This window comes from Gordionus sp. m RMFG-2023, chromosome 3, assembly GCF_954871325.1.
Source record: "Gordionus sp. m RMFG-2023 chromosome 3, tfGorSpeb1-WG-v2, whole genome shotgun sequence".
NCBI lineage: Eukaryota > Metazoa > Nematomorpha > Gordioida > Chordodea > Parachordodidae > Gordionus > Gordionus sp. m RMFG-2023.
The window spans coordinates 42,391,666-42,417,153 of NC_088777.1; the positions used below are offsets into that span (position 1 = coordinate 42,391,666).

The following is a 25,488-nucleotide window of genomic DNA, read 5'->3' on the forward strand; positions in this document are numbered from 1 at the left end:
TTACATTAATGAATTTTATGAATATAAATGATATTATATCAATTGTGAAAAAAACTTGAATGCGAGAAGTAATTTAAATTTTCGCACTTGTTTAAATATTTTTTAATAAAAGCTATGTATTTTTGGGAAATAGACCCCAAATTTGATTCATTGATATTTGGTATCTAATATCTCTGACTGAGAATTCCAATGATATATTAAATTTTAAAAAAAGGCATGATATAAATTGTAACAACAACTTCAAATATTTTATGCCATTAGAGTCCTAAAATTTTGTTTTATCAAAAATCCAGATTTTTTAATTAAATTTTTTTTTTCGGTCATGGGTTACTTTATTTGAATATTTACTGAAAATGTATTAGCAAATAATTAATTTTTTAAAAATGTAAAATAAATAAAGGTGAAAAATTGTAGAAATAGAATTTACGGGAAAGGATAGGAGATAAAAAAAAGGAAGCTTGGAAAATGGAAGGTTATTCAATGGAAGAGATGAAGCTTAGATAGTTAGAATAATGATGGCGGTAGCAAGTCTTTGGCGTAAGAAGAGGGATTCCTTAGGCTGGTCGGTTTTTCGCGGATCCGTTTGCCTAAATCTTTGAAAAAACGTTGAGCTTTGCTACCGAAGGTGGTGAGAATGGTGCAGGCGATGGGTATGAATAAGAAAGAAGGGACTAAGGAACTGTACTTTTTGGTTTTGCAGGATTCGGCGAGGGCATTGACGTTATGGTTAGATGGTGCATTTGGGTCAATGCAGGTGAAGTCCCAAACCAGGAGCTGACCTCTTGACCAGGGGATCAAGGACATTCCATCAGTTCTGAAAATTCCGGTTGGTTCTAGTCTAGATGGAATGCCTCCTGATTTGAGGGCGCGTAAAATGATGTGATTGCATTTGGTGTGCCGTGAAAAGCGGCCACGATAAAAGCGACAATGGAGGCAGTGCCTACCCTTGCTGTCGACTCTGGTTTCGCAATGTTTGCATTGGTACGGAAGAACAATTTCGCAATTGAACCGTAGTCCAATAGCAAATCTTGCTCGTCAGCAGTGAGCAACAAATCGAGGTTGTTGGAGGGTATGGTTTCCAAAAACTCGTAATCAGATCCTTGGTGAAAAACTGTGAGATCGTCGTGGTGAAGGCTCGATTTTAGGTAAGCGACGGAGCCTTCGTTGAGTGAAATATCCCAGTCTCTCTTTGAACATGAGGAGGGTCGATTTGGGACAACGGAGTTGTCCCAAATGGTCTGGGCTTCAGCTAATAAGGGGTCAGGGAAGTTGGAAAGCTAGCTAATGTGAGTCGGATGTAAACATGTATGTGAAATAGGGAGTTAATAAAAGATTAGAGAAATATGGGTTAGGATTAGGAGATCAAAATTTTTTTTATTAATAGGCTGTCAAATCTGACAGATCATTAGATTATAAACTAGTGAATAGAAATTTAAATAAATCAGCTGGTGTAACTGTAATTTCCCTAATCTTGACCATAATCATATTCTACCGCTTACCTTCTCTAGTCTCTTTTCAACCATAAGGCTGGGGTATTATTTAATCGTGTCATTAAAATATGGAGATATCCTCCTGGCCAACATATATAGTCAACATTCATTTTATAAATAAATTATTTTATATTTTAATCATCGGGAAAGGCCCCTTATATTCTTGATCAAACAAAAACTCGAATATTTTTAACTAGTGTGTAATGCGAAGAATAATAATAAAAATCGTTTGAGAAAATGATAAATCTAGGACAGTACCTTATACTAAGGTTACATTTATCTTGAACATATACTAAACATTGTCCAGTCAATGACTTATTTTTAACTAATATATTGTGTATTTTTTTTAAATTCAAAACCATTCCTTTTTGAATGCAGTGGGTTATTCTTTCCTTAATCTTATTCTACTATTAGGCCATAGAATCTATCTCATTTATATACGAGATATTTTAATATCGTTAAACATCAAGAAAGAAATAAAGTAAGTTTAACCACACTGCCAAAAATAAGTTAATGAAGCAAAACAAAAAACTTGATATTATTAAGTCTTTTTATAAAGGTAATTTTATTTATGATAATCCAAAATTATTAATTTATTCCGCAAACGAAGAAAAAACAATAAATTTAAAAGCAAATAATTCTCATTAATAATGGATTTTGACTCATGAACATAAAAGATTTATACGTATGAATTTGTTTAATTTAATTTAAATCAATATGTCAATGAAACGCAAGCTATTACGAAGCAAAAATTAATAATTTAATAATTCATTCAATTTTCTTTCTTTTCGACAATATATATGTTAATCATTTGATGATTTAGTCAACTATGCTTAAACTTCTTAGGGTATCAATCAATTATGTGAAGTTCTTCATTCTTAACATTAAAAAAGGGGTCCAATGAACTCATAAATATGAGTTCAAGAAGTTTGACAAAGACTCCAACGACAGATTCGTTAGGATCACCGCTAGATGTTGATCCTTATTGCATTCCGGATTACATGATAGGGGAAGAAATCGGACATGGTTCTTTCGGTCAGTTAAGATATTGCACCAATCTCAATACCAAAGAAATACTTGCTGTTAAACTTGAACCTTATAACGCAGAAATACCGCAACTGTATCGCGAATACAAACTCTATCTCTCGTTTCATGATAACCCTTCACTCGGCAAAGTATATATATTAATTTTTCTGTATAAAAAATAAACTAATAAATGCTATGAAATTATGCCACATATAAATTATGTAAAAAATTTAATACAAAATATCTTTATTAAAGAATAGTTTGAAATTATAATTATTATTATATCGTAAGGTTGAGCAAGCTTGGTTTTAGCAAATTTTATATACTAAATTAATTATATCGCGTGTTGGACCTATCGGCAATGATTTTAACATGTAATGAGGTAAGTGAAAAAATTTATATAAATTAATTGTTGGAAATCAGAGGAAGGTACTTTATACAGACTGAAATACAATTCCTGCAAAACGAGGTCTTTAAAAATCATATGACACATTATAACAGATTTAGATTGTATAAATTGACTAAAAATTCGGGTCAATCACGCATAATCTTGAATAATAATACACAATATAAGCATAACATATATTTAGTGTCGAATTAATAAAACAATTAGGATTGACCTTGACAATTAAGCGTATACATTCCAATTTATGAGAAGAGAATGTTATCAACGAAACTAGATGATGGTTAACTAATTATAAGTTAAGTATATTTAATTGCACAATTTCATATTATATGATTACATTTCGAAATATAAAAGATTGTAGGGTTTCCTGTGTCATATTACTACGGGGAGTTAGAGGAAAAATATCGAGCTCTAGTAATGGATCTCTTAGGACCAAACTTGCACAATCTATTCCTGCTGTGCAACAAAGAATTCTCATTAAAAACTGTTTTACTCATTGCACTTCAACTGCTGAGACGATTGCAATTTCTACATTCCAAAAAATTTCTGTATCGCGACGTTAAACCTCAAAATTTTTTGATAGGTAGGCGAAATAATCGTACCGAAGATATTATTTTCATAGTTGATTTTGGATTATCCAAGGAATACATCGACGATAAAGGTTTTTTAAAAAAAATGTAGAAATATTTGATAACTTTTAAAATAAAAAAATTTTCATCACATAAAAAGGAATTCATATACCTTATCGGGAAAAGAAATCTTTGACGGGAACGGCCAGGTATATGTCGATTAGAACCCACGAGGGAGCTGAACAAAGTAGGAGAGACGATTTGGAAGGTTTAGGTTATTTGCTCATATACTTTTTAAAGGGAGCACTGCCATGGCAGAACATCAAAGCCAAAAAGGATGTATCCTCTAAAGAGAAATACAAAAAAATTGCTGATTGCAAGAAGAAGACTAGTATCGACAAACTATGCGACGTAAAAAACGTTGATTTTTTAAAACTTAGTTAGCATTTTGCCTTTGTAAAGTATAATTTTAAACTTATTTTTCATATTTAAAATGGTATTGTGGCGTTTGAAATGCTACTACAAGTTTAAAAAAGATATCCTACTTTACAGGGGTGAAATGACAATTTATGAGGAAAACTGCTATATAAATGCTTTCCTTGCGGACTTTTATATAATTAATAATACAAGTGCCATTATTTTTTCATATCAAAATTCTTAAAAAGGGAACTCCCAAAGAATTCGCTACTTACATGCGATACGTGAGAAAACTAGATTTCGAAGAAAAACCAAATTACGATTTTTTGTTAGATTTATTTAAAGGCGTCTTAAAAAAAAATTCATGGAGCGAAGACGGCTGCTTTGATTGGATAACCAAGAGAGAACCTTCCCCCGTACCTTCTATGATTTTTACTTATGCCAACCTGCCGCCCGATGTCGAAAATTATGTGCCCTTACCGAATTACTCTAACGATGATCAAAACGTGTATTATGCTGCTAATAAATATGCGAACCCTTACATTAACCCATACAGTGGATATCCAATTTGCCAATATTACCAATACTATCCCGAATTATTGAGTTCAACAAATTCCGTACACGCTGAAGATCTGACTAAACAAGTTGACAAATCTAATAAGTGTGACATTTAACCAATTTAATATCAATTTGTTGTGTCAAGCAATTTCGAATTTTCTTTTTCGATTTGTTTATGAACTGAACACAAAATTTAGGGGTAATTTTAGGAATAAGGAGATTTTCAAGAGAATAATAATGTAGGTACATATTTTTAGAGGTCGTATTTTAGGGCTGAATTTTATTATATTTTTTGGCATTTTTTAATTGTTATTGATAAATGAAAATAATTTAATTCATTAAAAATTTTGATTTTACTTATCAAAATACATTAATTTCTCTTTTTAAAATATCAATAATGTGTAGTCTATCTTTATTAACAAAAGCACCTGGCTAACTTTTGGAATTAAGGCATTCTAAAGAGTCGATTTTTAAAATATAAACATTTGATTTTGCCGCATTTATAACGGACAATGTTATTTAAGAGCTTATTGAGTTTATAATACAATCAATTTTATCAAGAGATTGGAGTTAAAAAAAGAATAATATTTTTATGATTATTTAAGAGCTTATCGTATTTATAATACAATCAATTTCATCAAGAGATTAGTTAAAAAAAAAGAATAATATTAGCAAATCAAAATTTATCTCATTTCGAGAGATTTTATGAACTCGATCAGCTGTTAGTTGTTACAACGTGTCCCCAGGGAATGCAGCACCCTAAAGAACATGGTCAGATGAAATATAGGCGTGTTATTTACTAACAACTGCTTACTCCTCCCTAGCCAGGCCGTTGCTTATTAATAACTTCTATTTTTAAACAGGCCCTCCGATTCCAGATTGGTTGTTCAAGCAAGTAGAAGCGCAACATTAAAAGACGATCAGCATTTTTTGGACAGATTAAAAAAATTGTTGTGTATTAGACAAAGAAATGTATAAAATAATTACTATCATCTCTCAAACTTTAGTTAAAAATGGGAAAGAGATTATTCGAGTTATAGTAGTATTGCACCAAAAATGTTATGTGTCTATTTTTATTAATGTTATATATATGATATAAAAAAAATATATAATGTTTTTATAAAATCCTCAGAAATATTTATTTTTAAGTTTTCATTTTTAGAAATAGGTTGGATTTTAGAATTTGGATTCACAAGCCCTAAAATGGCAACCAATTATATAATATTAATTCAACCATGACCCAAATTTTGAAAAAATAAAAGGAAATATAGGTATGATTCCATCTTTTTTTAAACTATCATATCATCTTCCTCAAATCACCTATATCCACTAGATGTGCAGATATTTTTTTCGCCCCCCCCCATCTCCTGATTTAAAGATTTTCCCCATTTTTCAGCCCGACTCGGATATTTATTTTTTTCATCCCAACCAAAATTCGTTTATGATCCCAGATTTTATTTAATTTAGATTATGGCATTGATTTTTAAAATTTAGTCTTTTTTATTTTAGACCAAGTCCGTTATGTATTTTTGAATGTTTTTACTAAGGTTTGCAATCTAATTATTAAATAGATTTATTTCAAAAGAGGCACATAGCAACCTTTTTTAATTCTTTGCCTTGAATGAAAATAATTCTAAATCAAACCTTTTTTAAGGTCTGCCATTTCCGAATGAATGTGAATTTTTTCAACATTAGCAAAAACAAAGGGGAATTCCATCTAAAATGAGTTTAAAATATAGTATCTAAAAAGGACCTATATTAGTAAATATTTATAAAGAGCTCAAGTTTTCAAGAGGCTTGCGCTTTCCTATGCAATTCCGCTTTACGAGGCTACTATTAATTTAAATCATTTATAGACTTAAAGTAAAATATATTGATTAATCAAAAATTTTAATATACCCAAAATCCTCTATGCCCTGAGATCCTCACCGATCTTCAAATGCAGCCATTTGCTAGTTTCCCACTAAACCCAAATTAAGGATCTCCTAGAAAACATATTAAACCTTAAATTCTCTAATTCATCTTGGCTCCAGGCCACCCTTCCATGCAAGTCTGGTGGTATTGGTATCCGATCCCCCTTACAACTTTCCCTCTCAGCCTTTATCTCATCTCGTCTTGCTGGTCAATCTATTATCGACAATGGATCTACTCCTTCAGATACTGACCTCTCGCTGGCCCTCACCTTTTGGAACAACAACTGCTCTCCCACCCTTAGCCGTCCCGCTTCCAGTACCCAAAAAGACTGGGATGCTCCTCTGATCGCCCGTTCCGTTGAATATCTTATTTCGAACAGGCCCTTTGAGGAAAATCCCAATAATTTGGTACTAAATGCAAACTCTGGCTACGAATGGTTGGAAGCCATCCCCAGCGCCAATCTTGGCCTCCTCATGACTTGCGAACAGCTACGTATATCTATAGCCCTCCGCCTAGGCTGTAATGTCGTAGTTCCCTCTATCTGCATCGACTGTGGTCAGCTCATTGAATCGAAGGCTTACCATCCCTTGCACTGCAAGTTCTCCCGTGGACGACAACCTCGTCATAAATCTATCAATAACATTTTACTAGCCGCCCTCAAAAAAGTTAATATCCCATCTACCCTCGAACCAGTAGGTCTTTCAAACGAATACGCCATACGCCCGGATGCTATTTCTCTCATACCCTGGTCTAATGGTCTTCCGCTAACATGGGATTACACCTGCGTTGATTTTGCAGCCAAGTCTAACCTCCCATTTTCTGCTATCGAAAAGGCAGAAATCCTTAAAAAAAATAAATACGCTGGCCTCGCCAACACTATGTTCATTCCTATCGTTACCAATATCCTAGGCATGTTTGGAAACGAGGCCCTCAATTTCATTAAAATCATAGGAAAAAAATGAGACAGATCTCAGGGGACCCCAATGAAGGATTTTACCTTCGCCAGCAGATTTCCCTGGAAATTTGCCGGTCTAATTTTTTAAGTATTCACTCTTCTCTTGGATGATATATACCCCCCTTTTTTAAAAATATATATTTTTTTTTTATAGTCCTTTTTAATGTCTTCATAGATTATATATATATTATATATTTTTTTTTTTATATTTAATCTTTAATATATCCATTTTAATATATATTTTTTAATCCTCTGTAATATTATTGTATTTATATATTTTATTAATTCATAAAAAATCCTACAACTCTTAAAAAAAAAATATCAGATTATATATTTTAAAAAAACTGATTAATTTTAAATCAATTTATTTTCCATCTTGAAAAATATCCTACTTTTTTGGGAATAAGCATATTCAACTTCTAAATAAAATATTACTTAATCTAATGGCCTTTATTTCATCATTAATTTTTACGGTTTCCAAAATGAACAAATCTAAAAAATCAGCTCCAATATTCAAAATAATGTAGTCTACATCTAATGAAGGGGAGGGGGTGCGTTGCAGTGCTTGTAAAATTTTGTTTTCTGACTATTATTTATTCTATAGGGAATGGGGTTTTTACAACAGAATTCCTTTAGGAAGTGACCCGAAGTTATCACAAGAGATAAAAAATCCTCTTTAATTATTATTAGACCAATATATTGTCATATGCTATGCTGAGGAAAAAGACAGAATTTAGGGAGGAATACTAGTTTTTAGAATCGTTTTATTATTTTACGACATAGGCGTATCCAGGGAGAGAAAACAAAGGGAAATCCCTCCCCTTCAAAAATTTGCCTGTTCTCATAAATAATTTACAGATAAATACCCCCCCCCCCATCTCCCACTCCTTAATATATTAAACAAGAATCTGAAAGAAAAATTAGTAAAAGTTAATAATTTTTTAACGACTATAATTCAATTTTCTATTTTATCTTCAATTTGCAAATATTCAAAACGTTTAAAAAATATATTGAAATATATCTTGTTAGCTTTTTAAGGTTTTAAAAAATAGAATTGCTTCTTCGCCGAAATTCCTTAATGTGGTGGTAACAAAAATAAATAAGTTGAACATCCAAATTTTTTATAAAAATCTAATCCAAGGGCTTACAATATGTAGACTGTAACCAACAGTAAGATCTTATGGGAGAAAAACCCATCTAATAGTGCTTTCCACACCTCCTTAAAAAAATCCTTGCTACCTATATGTTTTATTGGTATATAGATAGAAACAAAAACATTACAATAATTTACTAAAAAATATTGATTAATACATAAAAGTTAAACACTGACAATATAAATATGTAAGGAAATAACGTAAATTGTACAATTATATTTATATAACTCATTTCTCATTTCTTATCTGCATATTTTCCAAGTATCCAATAAGTAGGAAAGCCTAATTTCTCCTATAATTTATGTGATATAAAAAAAATGTTTATAATAATTAACTTCGATTTCCGCGCTAACAACCTTTTCAATTATGAACGGATGATTTGTTCCCAACATTTCAAATGTTTTGTTGCTGGCGTGTATGTGCATCGGCTTAAATTTTTTATTTGCAAAACACAAAGTTTTGTAAACTCTAACCTAACATGTTTTAAAATGTGTTCGAAAGCATAATAATCAAATAAAATTTATTCAGAGACCTGGGATTTCCTACTTGGATCAGAATTTTTAAAATTTTGTTATTTTGAAATAATTTTAGCTGTAAAATTTTGCAAATTGTTTTAAAAAAAAATATGAGTAGTAAGAGATTATACAATTTTCCATTTTCCAACTGATTAATTGATATAATTTAAATTAATTTTTCAAAAACCGGTAGGGTCTCGATTTTTTATTTTATTAAATTTATAAGCATGACCCAGATTTTTTAAATCATACCAATGCTTGATTTAAGGGTCTAGCTCCGGGTCGGGCATGCAGGCATCCTTCATAGATCTCGGGATAATGTATATAATATACATTTCAAAAACCTATCTCTTAGAAAAATTTTCTATATTTCAGAAGATGTGATTTATTACCCTACTCAAGGTTTCCAATTTTTTAGTAATGTTAGTGATTTCCCCAAAAAGGCAATATCTCGGCATTTTTCTATCAACAATACCAGCTACCGCAGATCCGGAATGTATGCCTAATGCATTTTTTAAATCATAAAAATTTAAGCATAGAATTAAAAATCTTGTTATTTATCATACCAGCTCTCATTTGCAAGGGCACATTGTTAAAAGGATTATTAAAATTTTTAATAACTTTCATCATTAACAACGCCGTTTCCACTATATCAGATGCATGAGAGTCGGTTTTAACAGGAAGTCCTCCACATATCAAATAAGCATCACCTATGGTTTCCACCTTAATTCATTTTTGTCAGCATTGTTTATTTAAATAGTTATACAAGAATTTTTATATCATCTTGTATAATAATTATAATAATTATAGTTAGTATAACTTTGTAGACTTGGTATTTATCGATGCACTCATCGAATGATGTGTATAATAAATTTAACATGCCAACTACTTCCATGGGAGACATTCTACTGCAAGTACTAGTAAATCCAACTATATCAGTGAACAACAAAGTCACTGAATCACAAACCTAATAGTTAACAAAAAAAATATTTAGGTTATAATAGCAAAACAAAGATTAAACATATTTTTTTTATATTTTTATTATTATTAAAAATGAAAAAACCTCACAGATGTTATTTGGGTCCGAGTTGTTCAATTTGTAACAAATTTCTTTTGGAATAAGTTGATACAATAATTCTTCTTTTCGCTTTTTCTCTAAATCTAATTTAGACATACTCATCTCCAACTCATGTCCTCTTCTCATTTCCTTAAAATATTTATAGGCTATAAGTTTGATAAATTCTTTAACAAAATGTAAATTTCTGAAATGTAAAACGATCAAAGGATAATATATATTTTTTTTTAAATGATACTACCCTGTCTAAAGCTAATTTTAACTCGGCATTTTGTTGAGCCCCAGCTACAAGTAATTCGCGACTACTATCATGCATACTCAAATCATTCAAAAACAGTCCTATATTGGATAAAGTTTCAATATTGGATATACTATATTTATTTTTAGAAATAAATAAATAGAATCATTATATAAAATAAATTTTTATCTATTATTATATTAGATGGCATAAAATCTCAATTAGAGGCTTTCTTTAAGATTTGGTTTTCTTAGATCTGAGAATTAAAAAAAATACTCTTTATAAAAGACCTATTTTAAATCGTAAACCCGACCCGATCCAAACCCATGACCTGGTGGCAAAATTTTTTTATGTTTAAGTCACTTTTCCGTCGTTCGTGGCCCGATTTTTTAAAAAAAGGTTAAAGGGGGAAAAAATTTCAAACTCAAAATGTGTATCTTATTCTCTATTAATAATGTAAAGCATAAAATTTAATAATTAGCAATAAAACTTTGATAATTTATTTATCTTATCTATGTTATTTTATTATAAAATATGATATGAAAATGAATATTAAACTTTCCCTTAATTCCTTTATTCTTTAAAAAAAACCTTTCTCAATTTTTTTAAAAAATTCATGTTATAAATTATAATATTCAATAAGGCGGAATACAAAATTAATATTTTTAGGGCCATGAACAAAGCCTATATTTCATTGGTAAAAGTTACCGCCACAGGCAACTCTGCATGATTCTCCTCTGAGGGTTATTTTTATGCCAAAATATCAAAATAGTATTTTTTTAAAATAAATTTCTTATAAGTTTACATAGGAACTCCTATAAATAGCAAATATCGGTCTAGTTTAATCATTTGCCCTTTGATAATGATCTTTGTAGTAGCTTCCAAATTATTGCTCCCAGCAGCTTAAAATGTTTAATTTACCCAAAAAAAATTTAAACCAGCTGAAGAAATATCATTTTTAGTTTTTAAATCAGAAAACTAAGCTTATTTATTTATTTTTTTAACTATCGTTTTTGCAAAATTTATTTAAAAAATCTTATTAGGTTTCTATATAGTTTAAAGAAACCTTAGGAGTTTTTAGAAAATTTTATTGACTTATTTAATTTCTAGGTATAAAAAGGATTAATTTTGAAAATACATATTTCTTCGGTTGAGTATTTATAGTGTTTGTTCCATATGCATTTTTTAAATAAGTTTTCAGAAGAGAATTTTTAAAAAAAATCTTACTAGGTTTCTATATAGTCTTGAGAAACTTTAGGAGTTTTAATAAAATTTTAAAGACTTATTTTATTTCTAATTATAAAAATTATTAATTTTGAAAATACATATTTCTTCGGTTGAGTATTTATAGTGTTTGTGCTATTTCTATTTTCTTTATAATTTTTCAGGAGAGAATTTTTAAAAAAAATTTCTTGTAGGAGATCCACACCATAATTATTGTGAATAAAGGATTATTCGAAATTATATTTTAATATTTTTTGAGGTGATATGGAAGAATACAGTACTTAAAGATTGATTATTTATCGGCAATACAAAAAATCAGTGACAAAAAAAATAAACTGAGAAAATATAAAATTAAGTAAATAAAGTTTATCAAATTATTTAACCATAAATTAAATTTTAAAATTTTGTGTTTTTGTCGAATATATAAAAAATCATTGGGTTTAAATAGGGATGATAAATGGTCCAATTAAGATTTTAGCCAAAATAATATTATGTAAGCCTGGAGATTTTGCTCATAGATGGTTTAAAAGGTTTGGGCTTCTATATGACAAATCACGAGGCTTACATAATATTATTTTGGCTAAAATCTTAATTGGACCGTTTTTAAAAATCGACCAAATTAAACCATTTACCAACAGTAGGTTGAAACTTTAAAATTCTTATTTTGGAGAAATTAAATCAATTATAGATTTAAAAGTAATATTTAAAAAAATTTCACTATAAAAAAAGGCTTAGGGTTTCGATCATTTTATATAGGTTGCATAAATTTTATCCTGCATGGATTGCATTTAAATATTTAACAAAAAAAAGAATAAGACAAATTTATATTGGCCTTTACATGAATACTCATCGAGAGATTCCGCTTGCGTGCCAATCGACAAGTTGTCGTCATGATAAATTCTGTTAGTTTCATACAATGATTGAATTTCGAAAACATTGTTGGAATGCTCTATTATCTTAATTTGAATAATAGTTAAAGATGTAATTTTTCTTATATTATATGTTCCATCTGATAGCCTAAAAATTTATCTTTAAACAATAATGAATGATAATATAATCAAATCATTTTTATTATGTAAGCTATGTTCGTAGCTAGCAAGAAAAATAGGTGCATTTATTTGATCAACTATTTAATGTATAATAATCATAGAATTATAAAATATCAAAAGAGTTTACACTAAAGCAATTTGATCAATTAGAAGCCATGATAGTTTGTCTCATTTATGTTTATTTTAATAAGAGAAGTAGAAGTCAACGCGGCTCAGTTCGAAGCGGCTCGGGAAAATTTTTTTATGGGATTAAGGCAGGCCTATTTCGCCTGTAATTATTTTAACTAGGCCAGTAAATTAAATTTTATACAAATTCAGGCTCTGCACGTAATAATTTCATATTAAGGTAAAAGATATAAATTTGAAATTATATTAGCTTTAAAAACATTATCAAACTTCGGCTCGACCCAGCTCACAAAAGTATTTTTCCATTATCTGCCCCAGCCTAAAACAATTTTTCGGGTCGTAGGGTGGAATTTCGGGCCTGGCTGCACCGACCTCTAAGGAGAACTAACCAAAACTTGTGCAAACATTTTATTATAAAGGGCTAAGAGGCCAGATATTTTTCTAATACATAGGTCGTAAATGACTTCTAATCGATCAATTTTTTGCCTTAATGATCAGTCTATATATGTTATAATAAGTCTATGGTATTCATTTAGATTGTGATTGTCAACTTGCCAAAAAGATATAATGAGTATGTTTGACGCCATGTTTTATATCAGAATTGTTACGATGGTTTGATAGGGTTGTTAAAAATCCGATTGGGGCTGATTTTTAAAAACCACTTGATTAAGATTTTCGTCATAATATTATTAAGTAAGCCTCGAGATATGGATGATAGAGGCTCAAACCTTACTATCATCTATGAGCCAAATCTCCATTTTTATTTAATATTATTTTGACTAAAATCTCAATCGGGTCGTTTGTAATCGACCCAATTCGGGCTTTTTAACAATCCTACGTTTGGTTATACAAAAAAAAGGAGTAATAAGTTTTATATATAGATATACGTGTGATTGACTTGGTGAATTAATATATTATATGATAAAAAATATTAAAGTATTAGATATATTTATTTGAGGAAAAAAGATTTATGATAGTAGGTGTGTTTATATAGAATTTTTAAGATTGATAATCTAACTAAGATAACAACCTGAAATGAAAAAGATTATACATGGGAAAAAACTAAAATAGTTAAACATCTAAATTTAAAAAAATAATAATTTTGTATTAATTTCTTCCCTTCTAAAATTCAATATAATTAAAAATCACTTGTTTTAGTAGCTGATTGATAAGTGCATATGAACTTCAGTATATTGAATTCCTTTTTTTCGTTTTTCAAACTTGGCAAATAATGGGTTCACTTTGAACTTATTGAATTATAAATTTATTACTATTTTTTACACCTTATAAAATAAACAAAATCGGGCAATCTCATTTGGATTTTACAATTTCCTTAAGAATAAATTAGATTTTACTGATATTACACTTAAGTACAGTTAGAGATGAAGGATATATAATACAATTATTCTAAATTGCATACATTACTATTAAGATCTAATATTCCTAATGATGTCACGAATTCTGCATGTTTTTATAAAACTTACGATATGCTTTCGAATTTCAGCATTCCAAGAAATGTTATACCAAAATCGTTAGCTGATAATAATTTTCAATTTTACATAATCAATTTTAAAGATTAGGAAATAATAAATATAATAGTATTTTTTAAGTATTATATATTATGGAAATTTGCGCAATCAGGCAATCCGTGCTTTAGTCAATATCTATAATATTCTGCAAAAATGTTTAGAATTCATAAGGTAACTATTTTCATGTATTCTAGATCAAATTTCAGACAAAATTAATTTTTTTTAATTTAAATTTAAATGTGATATTTTGCCGAAAATGTACCAAGTATGTGTTAGAATTCTTATCTTATAAAATTTGGGACAATTTATTCTTTGATCTTTCGTCATTCCCAATTTATATAAATTACATGAAACATACAGTAATCATAAGTCATAACCCAATAATATCATCAAAATTATTTTTACTTCATTAAAATCTATTTCAATCAATGGCTTGATAACAGAAAAGGTTTCATCTAAACTTTGTCCGACTATATCTTGCATTAGGTTTTTTAATGCATTTCCCGCGCTCAATATAATTAAATTTCTGTCAACAAATTATTATTTTTTTATATCAAACGCAAAGATAAGAAATAAATAATATAGTAAATACATATGGTAAGTTCTTTCTTAACTCCTATGAGGAATCAGAATTTTTTAATTTTCAATCATTTACTGAAAGGCATTTTTTTAATATGAAAAATCTGATTTTCCCGGAAATTAATTTCAGCGGGTATAGTAGAGTATACTTACACCCACGAATTTCAGAAAATGTATCTACGAACTTTTGAATTAATTCTAGTTTATAATAATTTGAATATTAAAGATTTTACATATAAATTAAAAAAATTCAGTGTGGCTAAATGTCTAAAATTTATTTTGAATTCATTATTCGTAATCGTATTCTTACGAATATAAAAGAATTAATCGATTTGATTTGTTAAATATTCGATTCGAAAATTAAATTTTTTAAAAATTTTTCCAAAAATGAAAAAATGGATCATTAAAATTTTAAAAGGTAACTTTAGATGTGGGAAAAAAGTAAAAAAAAATAATAAGTTTCTCAAGGAATATTTTGAATACTTATGAATAATTTCAAGTATTTAAGAATTATTTTGAATATTTATAATTTAATTTTGAATATTTACAAATTATTTTGAATACGAATAATTTTATTTACCATTCGTAAAATTACAAATCATATCGAGTAAAATCTGTTTATCAAATAATGAATTATTTGTTTTAGGTATAATTTTAACATAGCGAAGATTAATTTAGGAGAGTTTATTTAAAAAAAGGATCTCTCGTTAATTAATTTGAATAATATATATTATTATATATAATATTTTTATCATTTATACTTGTCAAAAACTAAATGAAAAGGAAACAGACTTAAAAATCTAGCAGGAGATAAAGGAAATAGATTGACTTTTGGGTTATTTATAGTATCGATCTTGAACTTTTTGTTTGGAAATTTTAGGTCATAAGATACATCAGTGATATCCTTGGAACTTGAATCCTAGAAATATTAAATTAATGTTTTACCCCGAATTTGTGCTAACTATGATTTAGGGGCACTATAACCTATTTTTTTATTCCTAATTTTTTTAAAAAAAAGTAGTATAAGGGAGATCCGAGGATTATTATCCATAAGAAATTGAAGGCTATAGAAAATGTATAAATTAACTTTCCCAAAATGCTTAAATAGTTTCATTTTTTAAAAATATCTCTACGGTAGAAATTCATATTTAAGAAAAAAATCTTTTAATTTTTAATTAATATTTCTTATGTTCTTATAAGTATGGTTGGATTTTTTTAATTCAAAATAATCCCTGCTTAAAAGGGGCTAATGCGCACCCCGCCAAAACTTGCCCCAGGTCTTCACATTAATTAAAATTCAATTTCAAGATATTAAATTTCCATAAATATTGTCAATCTTTTTATACATGATAAAATTAAGAATAATTTATTATTTAGAAATTGATATCTTGTCTGAGTTCTTATATAAAACAATTTATTAGTAAAAATGTATTATTTTTGACATTTTAAAATTTCATGAGCCAACTTCTGCGAAGCATTTTTTAAAACCATTGAAGCATCTTTTTAAAATATATTTATGGTTTAAATTTCAAATATCAATGTTTTTTAGTTTTTAAATTATTTGAGAAGAAATGATCTACCCCAGGATAACACTATCCCCGGTCTCCACTACTATATAATATGTTGTATACACCTTTAATTTAAAATATAAAAAAATTGAAATTTGTTATGTTTTTTAAAATACCTTGTGGATTGCTATTTCAATATCCAAATTATAGTATAATTTTGCGGCCTTTATTAATATTCCCATAACATATTCGTGATAGCCTGATAAATGAAATCAAGAGAAATAAATAAGCGAAAAAAATATGTAAAAATTACTCATTGCAATTAAGTTATAAAATAACATAGCAGAAAAACATTATTTTGAGCTCGCCTAATTTAAAAGAATGGACTCATTAAAATAATAAGAAGCTAGAGAGAGAGATGATTCCGCATTTATAATATATTTTAAAAAATTATAATTAAAGTTTATGATTCCGTTAATTAAATTTTTTTTAAAACCTTTGAAAATTCTAAAATTTTGTTAAAGTACTAACTGGTTAGCCCCTCACAAATGACTAAAATTTTAAATGGCGGTGAATCGCAAATGGTGAAGAATAATGGCGGTAAATCATAAATGGTGGTGAAACAAAAAATAATGGCGTGATTTAAGCAACTAATTACTATATTAGATCTGCTAAGTAAAGGCGTGCATATAATCTTTTCTAAGAAGGTTGCTCAAGGCTATAAATCATTATTTTACCGATAATATCATCATATATTTTTATATTTGATCTCTTTTTAATTGTAGGCTTGTTAAACCTTACAATCGCATTTTACTCGTGAAATTTTTTACTCATATAAATGTTGAACTAATCCACATCGTTTAAAATCAATAAAATACTCTTTTTTTTTAAATTAATCTTAACCTTATAAATAAAAAATGTTGACCTTATATATCATGTCCATTGTATAATTGTATGAAAATTGAAAATTAAGATATATATATTGATTAGATTAGATAGAATTAAATAAAAACATCGTAATTTGTAAGTTTGATCATATTTAGAAAATTCATATAAAAAAATGTTTCCAGCATATAATTTTAAGTCACATGTTATAGCAAGGTGTAAATTCAGAATCAATATATTTTATTAAGATCTAGCAAAATTTTAACACTCATTTTGAGCCCATTTTAAATCATTCCGAGTTTTATTATAAATTCTAATTTCAATTTGCGTTTCAAGGCCAAGTAAAATAATTTTGCAATTAAGATTATTCCCAATGTTGAAAGGCTCAATTTAGCCAAAATTATATTACCCAAGCCTCGATGTTTCGTTAATAGATGTACAAACCTTTCTGCCAATGAACGAAATCTCCAGGTTTGGGCAATATTTTTAGCTAAAATATTGGACTAGCCATTTAAAAATCAAGCTATATAAAAATACTAATTTATAACGAATCGATTATTTGGCAGTTTATTTTCCCCCTTGTCAAAAAGGAAATTATATTGGTACTATTAAAAGAAAAAACTTGTTTGACACCTGCCAACGAGTTAAAATTAAACAAACAAAAAACAATTCCATAATGGACTAATATAAAAAAAATTTTAAAATAAAAATTAGAATGGGTGTCATTGATATAAAATCAATATAGAATTTAGTAAAATTAATGACAAAATCTATAAAAAATGGTGAAAAAAAATATTAGTATCAAAATAAAACATATAACCCTAGCCCTACTAATCATATGATTAATTCCCAATCGCCATATTTTGAAATTTAGATTTCAGATTGACTTATGACTTCTTAAAATATTTTTGATCAAATATTGCATGCGGCAATTATGATTATAATTATATTAATAGCGCTGTTAATTTTATATAGTGTATAATTTTTTATTATAATAAGGAAACGATTGTAAAGGGTTTTTTGCCCATCGCGCTATCGGGGATAACCTAATGATTTACCAGATTTGATATAACATGTATATGCTAAATTTTAGACCCCCCCCCCCTACATATTCACTTAATGAAAAATATTTTATAAAATTTTAACCCTGCTTTCATTTTTTATCCTAAACTTCTTTTTAAAATAATTATAGAGTTGACAATCAATATATCGTTACATCAAAAGTAACATGCATGTTTACCAATAAATTTTAAAATAATAACCTTTTCTCTTGGACCGATATCTTATCGAAATACCCGATTCATGCTCTCGTTCGCAAGTAAATGAGGGTGCTTTGAGTCTGGGAAAACTATTGATTGCGACCATAATATTTTATTTTTTTAAATAACAATATTTTAAACGGTATGTAATATTGCATTCTAAACAAATATTTTATAAGGTTTTTATCTATTTTTAAAAAAAGTAAAAGGTTTATAATGAATTATATAGTATAGGGATTTGTCTACCTTTAAAGAAAACAAAAGTATTATTTATTAAAACACAAATATCGACTATAAAAAGGATAAGAAATTGCTGATAAATGACAAAAAAAAGATATGTAAATGGAAATGGAAAAAGAAATTTATATTTGTTTACATAACATTATCCTTATTATAAAACCTAATATAAAAAAAAATCGGCAATAAGAATGAATATGAGCGATCATGTGAGGAGAGTAAATTACTAATATAAAGACAAAATCCTCTAACACTGGATATTAGGAAGTACGAATTAATTAGGTTATTAAAATCTCAATGTGATACCTCTGGTATTTGTTAAACGGCTCGATTTTTAGAAACTGCTAACTCTAGATTTGTTCAGAAATTATTACGCAAGCCGAGAGATTTTGCTCATAGATGGCTGAAAGGTTTGGACATCTATTAACCAAATCTTGAGGCTTAATTAATAATATTTTGGCAGAAATTTTAATAAGAAATCCATGAAATCGAGTCATTTAACAACACTAGATGGTACCTTCTAAGTCACACATAGTCTGTATCCATTTATAATTGAATTATTTTACATTTAAGTCAATTGGTGAGGGTAAAGGGGGGGGGGGGGGGTGTTGGCTTAAGCGAATTTAGAATGGCTATGTTTCGGTTTCTACTATAAATTGAAGAATTATTTTAAACCTGAATCTTACGTATTCATGGAGATTGTCTAGTCCATTTAGAAAATCGCTAAAATTCCTACCTAAAACCTTTATTTAGAAATTAGATATATATTTTAAAAAATATGATGATTAAAACTCTTAGCATCTTGGAAAAACCTTGGCCTTCCAAACTTTCCATAAAAAATTTCCCAGTTTCAATCATTAAAGTTTTTCTCGGAATGCCATATAATTCTTCGGTTGCATTAATAATCCTATTTACAAGAGTTTCACTGTAAACCTTTTTATAATAGTAAATATTCATAAATGAAACGAAACTATATTTTTAAATAAACAAAATACTGTCCAAAATCAGAAAAGGGAATTCTTATCCATAGGAGGGGAACTATCCAAACTTTTTAGGGGGAAAGCTTGGATCTTCAACGACATCGCTGTATCTTATATAACTATTCAATCTAAAATCTCATCATTTTATTTATCCTGTGTTCATATTTGATTTTTTTGTTTAAGGCACCATTTGAAGTGAAGATCAAGGGCTCGGTCAGGACCAAAAATACAGAGGACCGGACCGATTTTATAAACGGGTCTTCGCTCCAGTTCTGATCTTCCGATCTTTTCAGTTGCCACAGTTATAGACCAAATACTTGATTATAAATATTTCATAAATATTTATGAGATCTTAATTTATTTTGAATATTAATATTGCAATTTATATTTATATATTTTTAAATATTTTATTTAATAAAATATTATTTGCATTGTATTAACATTTTTCTTTATAAAATTAATGTAAAGTAGTATAGGATATTATAATAATGAATATTTAAAATTTTTTTGCCAAAATAAAATGAATCGAAATGGCTTAAAAATTTTCTTAATAATAATGACCACCTCTTCACAATATCTTGTAAAAAAACTGCCTTATTTTTCTTATAACAGAATTATTATGCATATATTTGAATTTAGTTAGTGAGTGTTGTATAAAACAATCTCCGCAATATAAATTAATATTCCAGTTTAGGTATTTTTCAGTTACTATTTTTGTTATGAGTAAGTTGCACGTAGTGTTGTTAAAAAGCTCAATTTGGGTCGATTTTTCAAAACAGCCTGATTAAGATTTTATCTAAAATAATATTATGTAAGCATCGAGATTTGTATCTACCAGCTATGAGCAAAATCTTTAGGATTACTTAATGTTATTTTGGTTATAATATTAATCAGGTCGTTTTTTTTAAATCTACCCGAATCGGGCTTCAACACTAGTTGCATGTTTGTTTTCTATATGATATAAATATATTAATGACTAATTACGGTTTCCTGAACTGTTTAACTGAGAAGTAGTTGAAATCCTTATAATTAGTTTTTGGGGTTGAACTTATGTGAAATCCAAAAATTCGCGGTACTCCGTAAAGGAGTAGGTGTATTTTTTTCTCTCAAGAAATTGATAAAGCAATTAGAAAATTTTAAAAAAAATTCAAATATATTTAATAAAAAGTATTTAACCCCTTCCCCCACCCATATCAAGAGACGTATCAATTGCATTAAATGGCTATTTTATGACCTCTACACCCACTTAGTAAAGTGGAGGGTTTGGGGAATTTCAAAAAATTGGCCCGGTCATTTGATATTCATCTCTTTCGTTTAATTTTTTTGTATAATATTAGTCTTCCGCTTGCTTCAGTGTTTTTATTTTGGGCTGGCCTCGACTTCCCTGACCTTCACTAAATGGATGGATGCTCTCTATCGTATATTTACTAGATTATGGTTCAACTCAAGGAAATTATTTTTAATAAAGATAATCCAGGGTTTCTAGCTAATCTATAAATATTGACCCCATTGATTGATTTTTGATCATTTTTAATCCATTTTGTTAAATTTTCTCAGATAAATCATGTTTAAGCTATCCATAGTTTTATTTATCAGGCTTGTTTTCGTCCAAACACTTTTTTCAACTCATCTCGTTCTTATCAAATTCAATTTTTCCTGAGGATATACTAATTAAATTTGGCTTTCCAAACTCGATGATACATTACGCCTCCTGCATGATTTTAAATTTTCCTTATTAAAGTTTATAATCAAGCTTATGAAATTAGGTCCACTCTGGCAAATTTGAAATATATAGCCACCAATCTATACTCAGTCGCGTAATACTATTTATTTGTCAATCCTCAACCGTTATATGTTGCATCTAACCTTTCCTATTGCCACTCTTATATGTAAATGGGATGTACAGTTTTATTCATTGAAGAAGAGAAATCGTAATATACTTTCTATTAGCAATCTTATAAATCTATAACGCTTAAATTTATCTCCACATATTTATTATATTATTTGAGTTGATACCCCTACGTGTGGGACCATATAAGTACTTTAGTTTTGTGACCTTAAAGTTGTTAGCAATCAAATGATATTTGTTTAGCTCTGTAGGCCTAAAATTTAAACTATTAAAATAAAACTATCCAATATTTTAGAATATTTTTAGTTAACTGGGATATATAGTAGTCTTTTCCTAATCAAATATCAAACAATCAAATAATATTCTGATTTTAATAGAATTATAATCGCATTATATGTAAATATTAGACTTGTTTTGATAACCATAACCTATTTTATCATGTAAAAAAATCCCTTTGGGATTCTGACGATCTTAGCACTTTTCTAGAATGATGCTCGTTCTGTCATTAAAGCTTAAAGATTTCATATTTATTATAAATTTGTACAATAGATAAAATTTGTCTTAAAAGATGTTCAAATCAGATAAATTACACCATATATATAAGTTAAAAACAATTCGCTAAAATCCATTAATATAATTTAAAAAAATGATATAAACCTTTTTGTGAATGAATTCGTTGTAATTAATCCCAACCTTTTTCTTAATATCGTTCCAAGCCTCCTTTCCTAGTGACCCTATAATATAGTGGGATATTGATGCCAACAGAATACCGTACATGATTTATAAACCTACATTTTTTACCATTTTCGTTAAAAATTTTTTTAAAAAAATATTTATTAAAAACATTTAAAAGGTGCTATAAAATATATTGTTTTAAAATACGGTATTATAATAATCTACATAAAGTTATTCTTCCGAATACTATTAGCATAATATAAAGTAATTAAAGATAATATACCTATAATAAACTTCAAAGGTTTGTTTTTGACAAATTAAAAATGAATTTTAATTTTTTTTTTCAAAATTTTTATTATGACAAGCAAATGGGAACGAGGAATTTCTAACAATTTGTTTACTATATATTACTTTTAGAATATCACTTTTTGTATTATGAATAATATTAATTCTACTTAGTATATAATGATCAACATATACAATGTTGAATTAAAATAAATTTTTCAGCTGAAGCTATTTAAATTATAATAAATCCTAGTTCTAATTTTTTTTTAAATTATATTTTTTTTTAAATTATATTTTTTTTTATAAAACTTTATAAATCTCTTTTTTTTTCCAAAAATATTTAAAATTTTTAATAGAATCTAACTTTATATAATAGTATAAAAATCGATAAGTAACTTTACTTTATAAGGTAAATATACTAATATAAAAGCTAATTACATTCACTGATAAGGTACATTATGCCGAATATGTTAAAAAAAACACTTTTCATTTATGAATTATGATGAGTCTAATTGAATTAAAAATTTCAATTAATTTTTACTAAGAAGAATTATTATATTTTTTGTTGGCCTATTTGTTGGTGAAGGAAACACCTGAATTTTTAATTTTTTAATTAACAATAATGGCTTTTGGCAAAAATTCTAATATATTTATGTTTACAAGAAATAAATTTTTTATTTTGATTTAATCAAAAATGCTTTTAAAATTTTTTTATAATGAATTGGTAGAAACTTTGATCACCCTTCCCTGTCAAAGATGATATTAATTCTCCTTTCCGCCATAAAAAAATATGAGTAAAAAAAGGTAATCATAAAAAGAAATTATCAAAAAATAACCTTAACCCCCGTTTTGGAACATTATTTTATTTTAAAATATGATATGCAAAGCAAATATTACATAATATTGCTTCTTATCCATGCAGGCTAAAAAAAAATATGTATGAAAATATTCCAAAAATTATTTATACAGATATTCGTGGTATACATTTACCTGATTATCAGATTTATCAAAAATGTATTCTGAATCGTAGAATAAGAGTTGCTATACTTATTATTATATCCTCTATCTTCTCACATGAATAATGTATTAGACTTTTGGGGAAAGAGAAGAAAATGGGAGCTTTCAAGACTCTTTTAGATAGAAGGATATTAAGTGCCCTAGCTAAAGGCACACCCAATAAACGCGCCCTCATTATATCTTTCAAATTTAAACAATTTTATTTTATACATGATTATAATATAATAGTGTAACAAATTTTATTAATAGGTTACTTCAAATAAATTATTAAATTTTTTGTGTTTAATTTTTCTTTTTATAAGGGGGGGGGGGGGGTCGAACTATTTTAACTTAGGGAAAATCGATAAGCATTGATGCGTCGCTGCCAATTTTTCTACTGGCGTACAGATCCAAATAGAATCAGTAACAAAAGCATTTTTAGGTTCCTCTATATTTCCTCGTTTACCATAAATGAGTTTGGTTCCCATTTATAATAAATAAGCTTTATCTTTAAGAAAATTTGTTAATATAAATTTGAGTTATTTCGCATTACTAACTTAGTTACAAAATTATTCATTGAAATTTCACACTTTTATAGTTATTACCATATTACTTTTATAACAACACAGTTAAAATTATTTAAATTTGATCTTTTTTTCGAAAAAGTATTTTATATAAAATCATAAGGTAAAAAAAAATATTTATAATTAGATTGATTATAAATATTCTATTTATAATTAGATTGATTATAAATATTCTATTTATAATTAGATTGATTATAAATATTCTATTTATAATTAAATAAATATTTTCCTATTTTTTTCGAAATGTTTCTGAACTGCTTCGAGACATTTCCGTAATCACTTTTCTGGTAGAGAAGTAGATAGATTAGTTCAAACTAAGAAACAGAATCTAAGCCATAAGGTGACAGCTATGCCTATGTTATCAACATTAACCTCAAGTGAATATTTTGTCATTAAGACACTGCTGGGATTGGAAAAGTGTAATTTATTAGGTGGAAAATTTATGGAATACTTTGAAGAATTATATAAAAATATTTTGATGATATGTGTTTATGATTATCCTATAATATTCAATATTTTGTCTTGATATAGAATATAAATAAAAAATAGATTGAAACATAAATTTGGCGAGCAGCAAAAAATGCATATAGAGGCAACTGTCCAAGGACTTCTACCATGGAGAATTGTTGGATGAAAAGATTATCATTGAAATTGGATTGGGTATTTTTGATTGATTTGGTACCTTTTTGCTAATTTTGAATTTGATTGGTTCTAGGAGGTAGTATCATCATTGCTTAGATGATGTACAAGCTTGGTTGCCAGGTTAAAATTTTCAAATTGCGAGAAATTTTATAAAGATTTATTTTGATGTATGTATTACGGCAATAATTTTTTTGCAGGTTTTCGGCCGGGTTTGATGGCTTAATACCCCCCCCCCCATTAATCCTTAATTACTTTATATAAAAACAAAGTCAGTAAAGTTTTGTAATATTTTTCAAAAGTTAATAGAGAATACATGCTCGTACATTTTTCCCAAGCGTGGCGATTTACCATTATTACGAAATAATATACCCATTTCTCCAATGCTTTTATACCATTTATGGAGAATCATAAAAAATAGAGAGAGAGCATAATTATCTCTTCAAACAAGATATCAATATCTAGCGGTATTTTTAATATATTTATCAAATTTCACAACATTTATAAATTTGTTAATAGAATTATTACTCTAAAATTGTTTTAGTAAAAATATCTGCTTCATTTAAATAGCCATTAATTAGGGCAACATTTAAACAAATGAAAATGACATTTTTGACATAGAACTGTAAAATTTATTATTAATTTTTGGTTGTAAAAATTAACATAACAGTAACATATTATGTGAATATGTATTAACAAAGAATCTTCTGATTGCGGTATATTAATAACATGTAGATTTTCCAAATGAAAACCATGCCTAGATATCA

At 27.7% G+C, this 25,488-nt stretch overlaps 2 protein-coding genes across 2 annotated transcripts; one reads left to right on the forward strand and one right to left on the reverse strand.

The window, feature by feature from the left end:
- The first annotated feature begins 2,353 nt into the window (after positions 1–2,353).
- LOC135926987 (uncharacterized) lies at positions 2,354–7,342 on the forward strand. The gene is made up of 6 exons (XM_065462921.1): positions 2,354–2,665; positions 3,277–3,583; positions 3,652–3,902; positions 4,157–4,569; positions 5,330–5,438; positions 6,500–7,342. The coding sequence occupies exons 1-6, from the start codon at positions 2,405–2,407 to the stop codon at positions 7,340–7,342; spliced, it is 2,184 nt and encodes a 727-aa protein (XP_065318993.1). The 5' UTR covers positions 2,354–2,404.
- A 1,299-nt stretch (positions 7,343–8,641) lies between these two features.
- Positions 8,642–22,597, reverse strand: LOC135926447 (soluble guanylate cyclase 88E-like). Its single transcript, XM_065462332.1, has 17 exons — positions 22,501–22,597; positions 22,200–22,330; positions 19,506–19,646; positions 19,389–19,456; positions 18,480–18,565; positions 16,509–16,591; positions 15,586–15,743; positions 14,651–14,771; positions 12,380–12,497; positions 11,123–11,219; positions 10,321–10,450; positions 10,068–10,211; positions 9,825–9,971; positions 9,571–9,727; positions 9,397–9,506; positions 8,825–8,917; positions 8,642–8,781 (listed from the first exon to the last, which is right to left on the reverse strand). The coding sequence occupies exons 2-17, from the start codon at positions 22,317–22,319 to the stop codon at positions 8,725–8,727; spliced, it is 1,830 nt and encodes a 609-aa protein (XP_065318404.1). The 5' UTR covers positions 22,320–22,330; positions 22,501–22,597; the 3' UTR covers positions 8,642–8,724.
- Between the last annotated feature and the right edge of the window lie 2,891 nt (positions 22,598–25,488).

Coding starts and splice junctions, on each gene's coding strand:
- LOC135926987 (XM_065462921.1), top strand. CDS start 2,405: ATGAGTTCAAGAAGTTTGACAAAGACTCCAACGACAGATTCGTTAGGA. Junction 2,666..3,276: donor ATAACCCTTCACTCGGCAAA/GTATATATATTA, acceptor GAAATATAAAAG/ATTGTAGGGTTTCCTGTGTC. Junction 4,570..5,329: donor CAAGTTGACAAATCTAATAA/GTGTGACATTTA, acceptor ATTTTTAAACAG/GCCCTCCGATTCCAGATTGG.
- LOC135926447 (XM_065462332.1), bottom strand. CDS start 22,319: ATGTACGGTATTCTGTTGGCATCAATATCCCACTATATTATAGGGTCA. Junction 15,744..16,508: donor TTGAAATAGCAATCCACAAG/GTATTTTAAAAA, acceptor TAATATTTCTAG/GATTCAAGTTCCAAGGATAT. Junction 12,498..14,650: donor TTGAAATAGATTTTAATGAA/GTAAAAATAATT, acceptor ATTCAAATTAAG/ATAATAGAGCATTCCAACAA.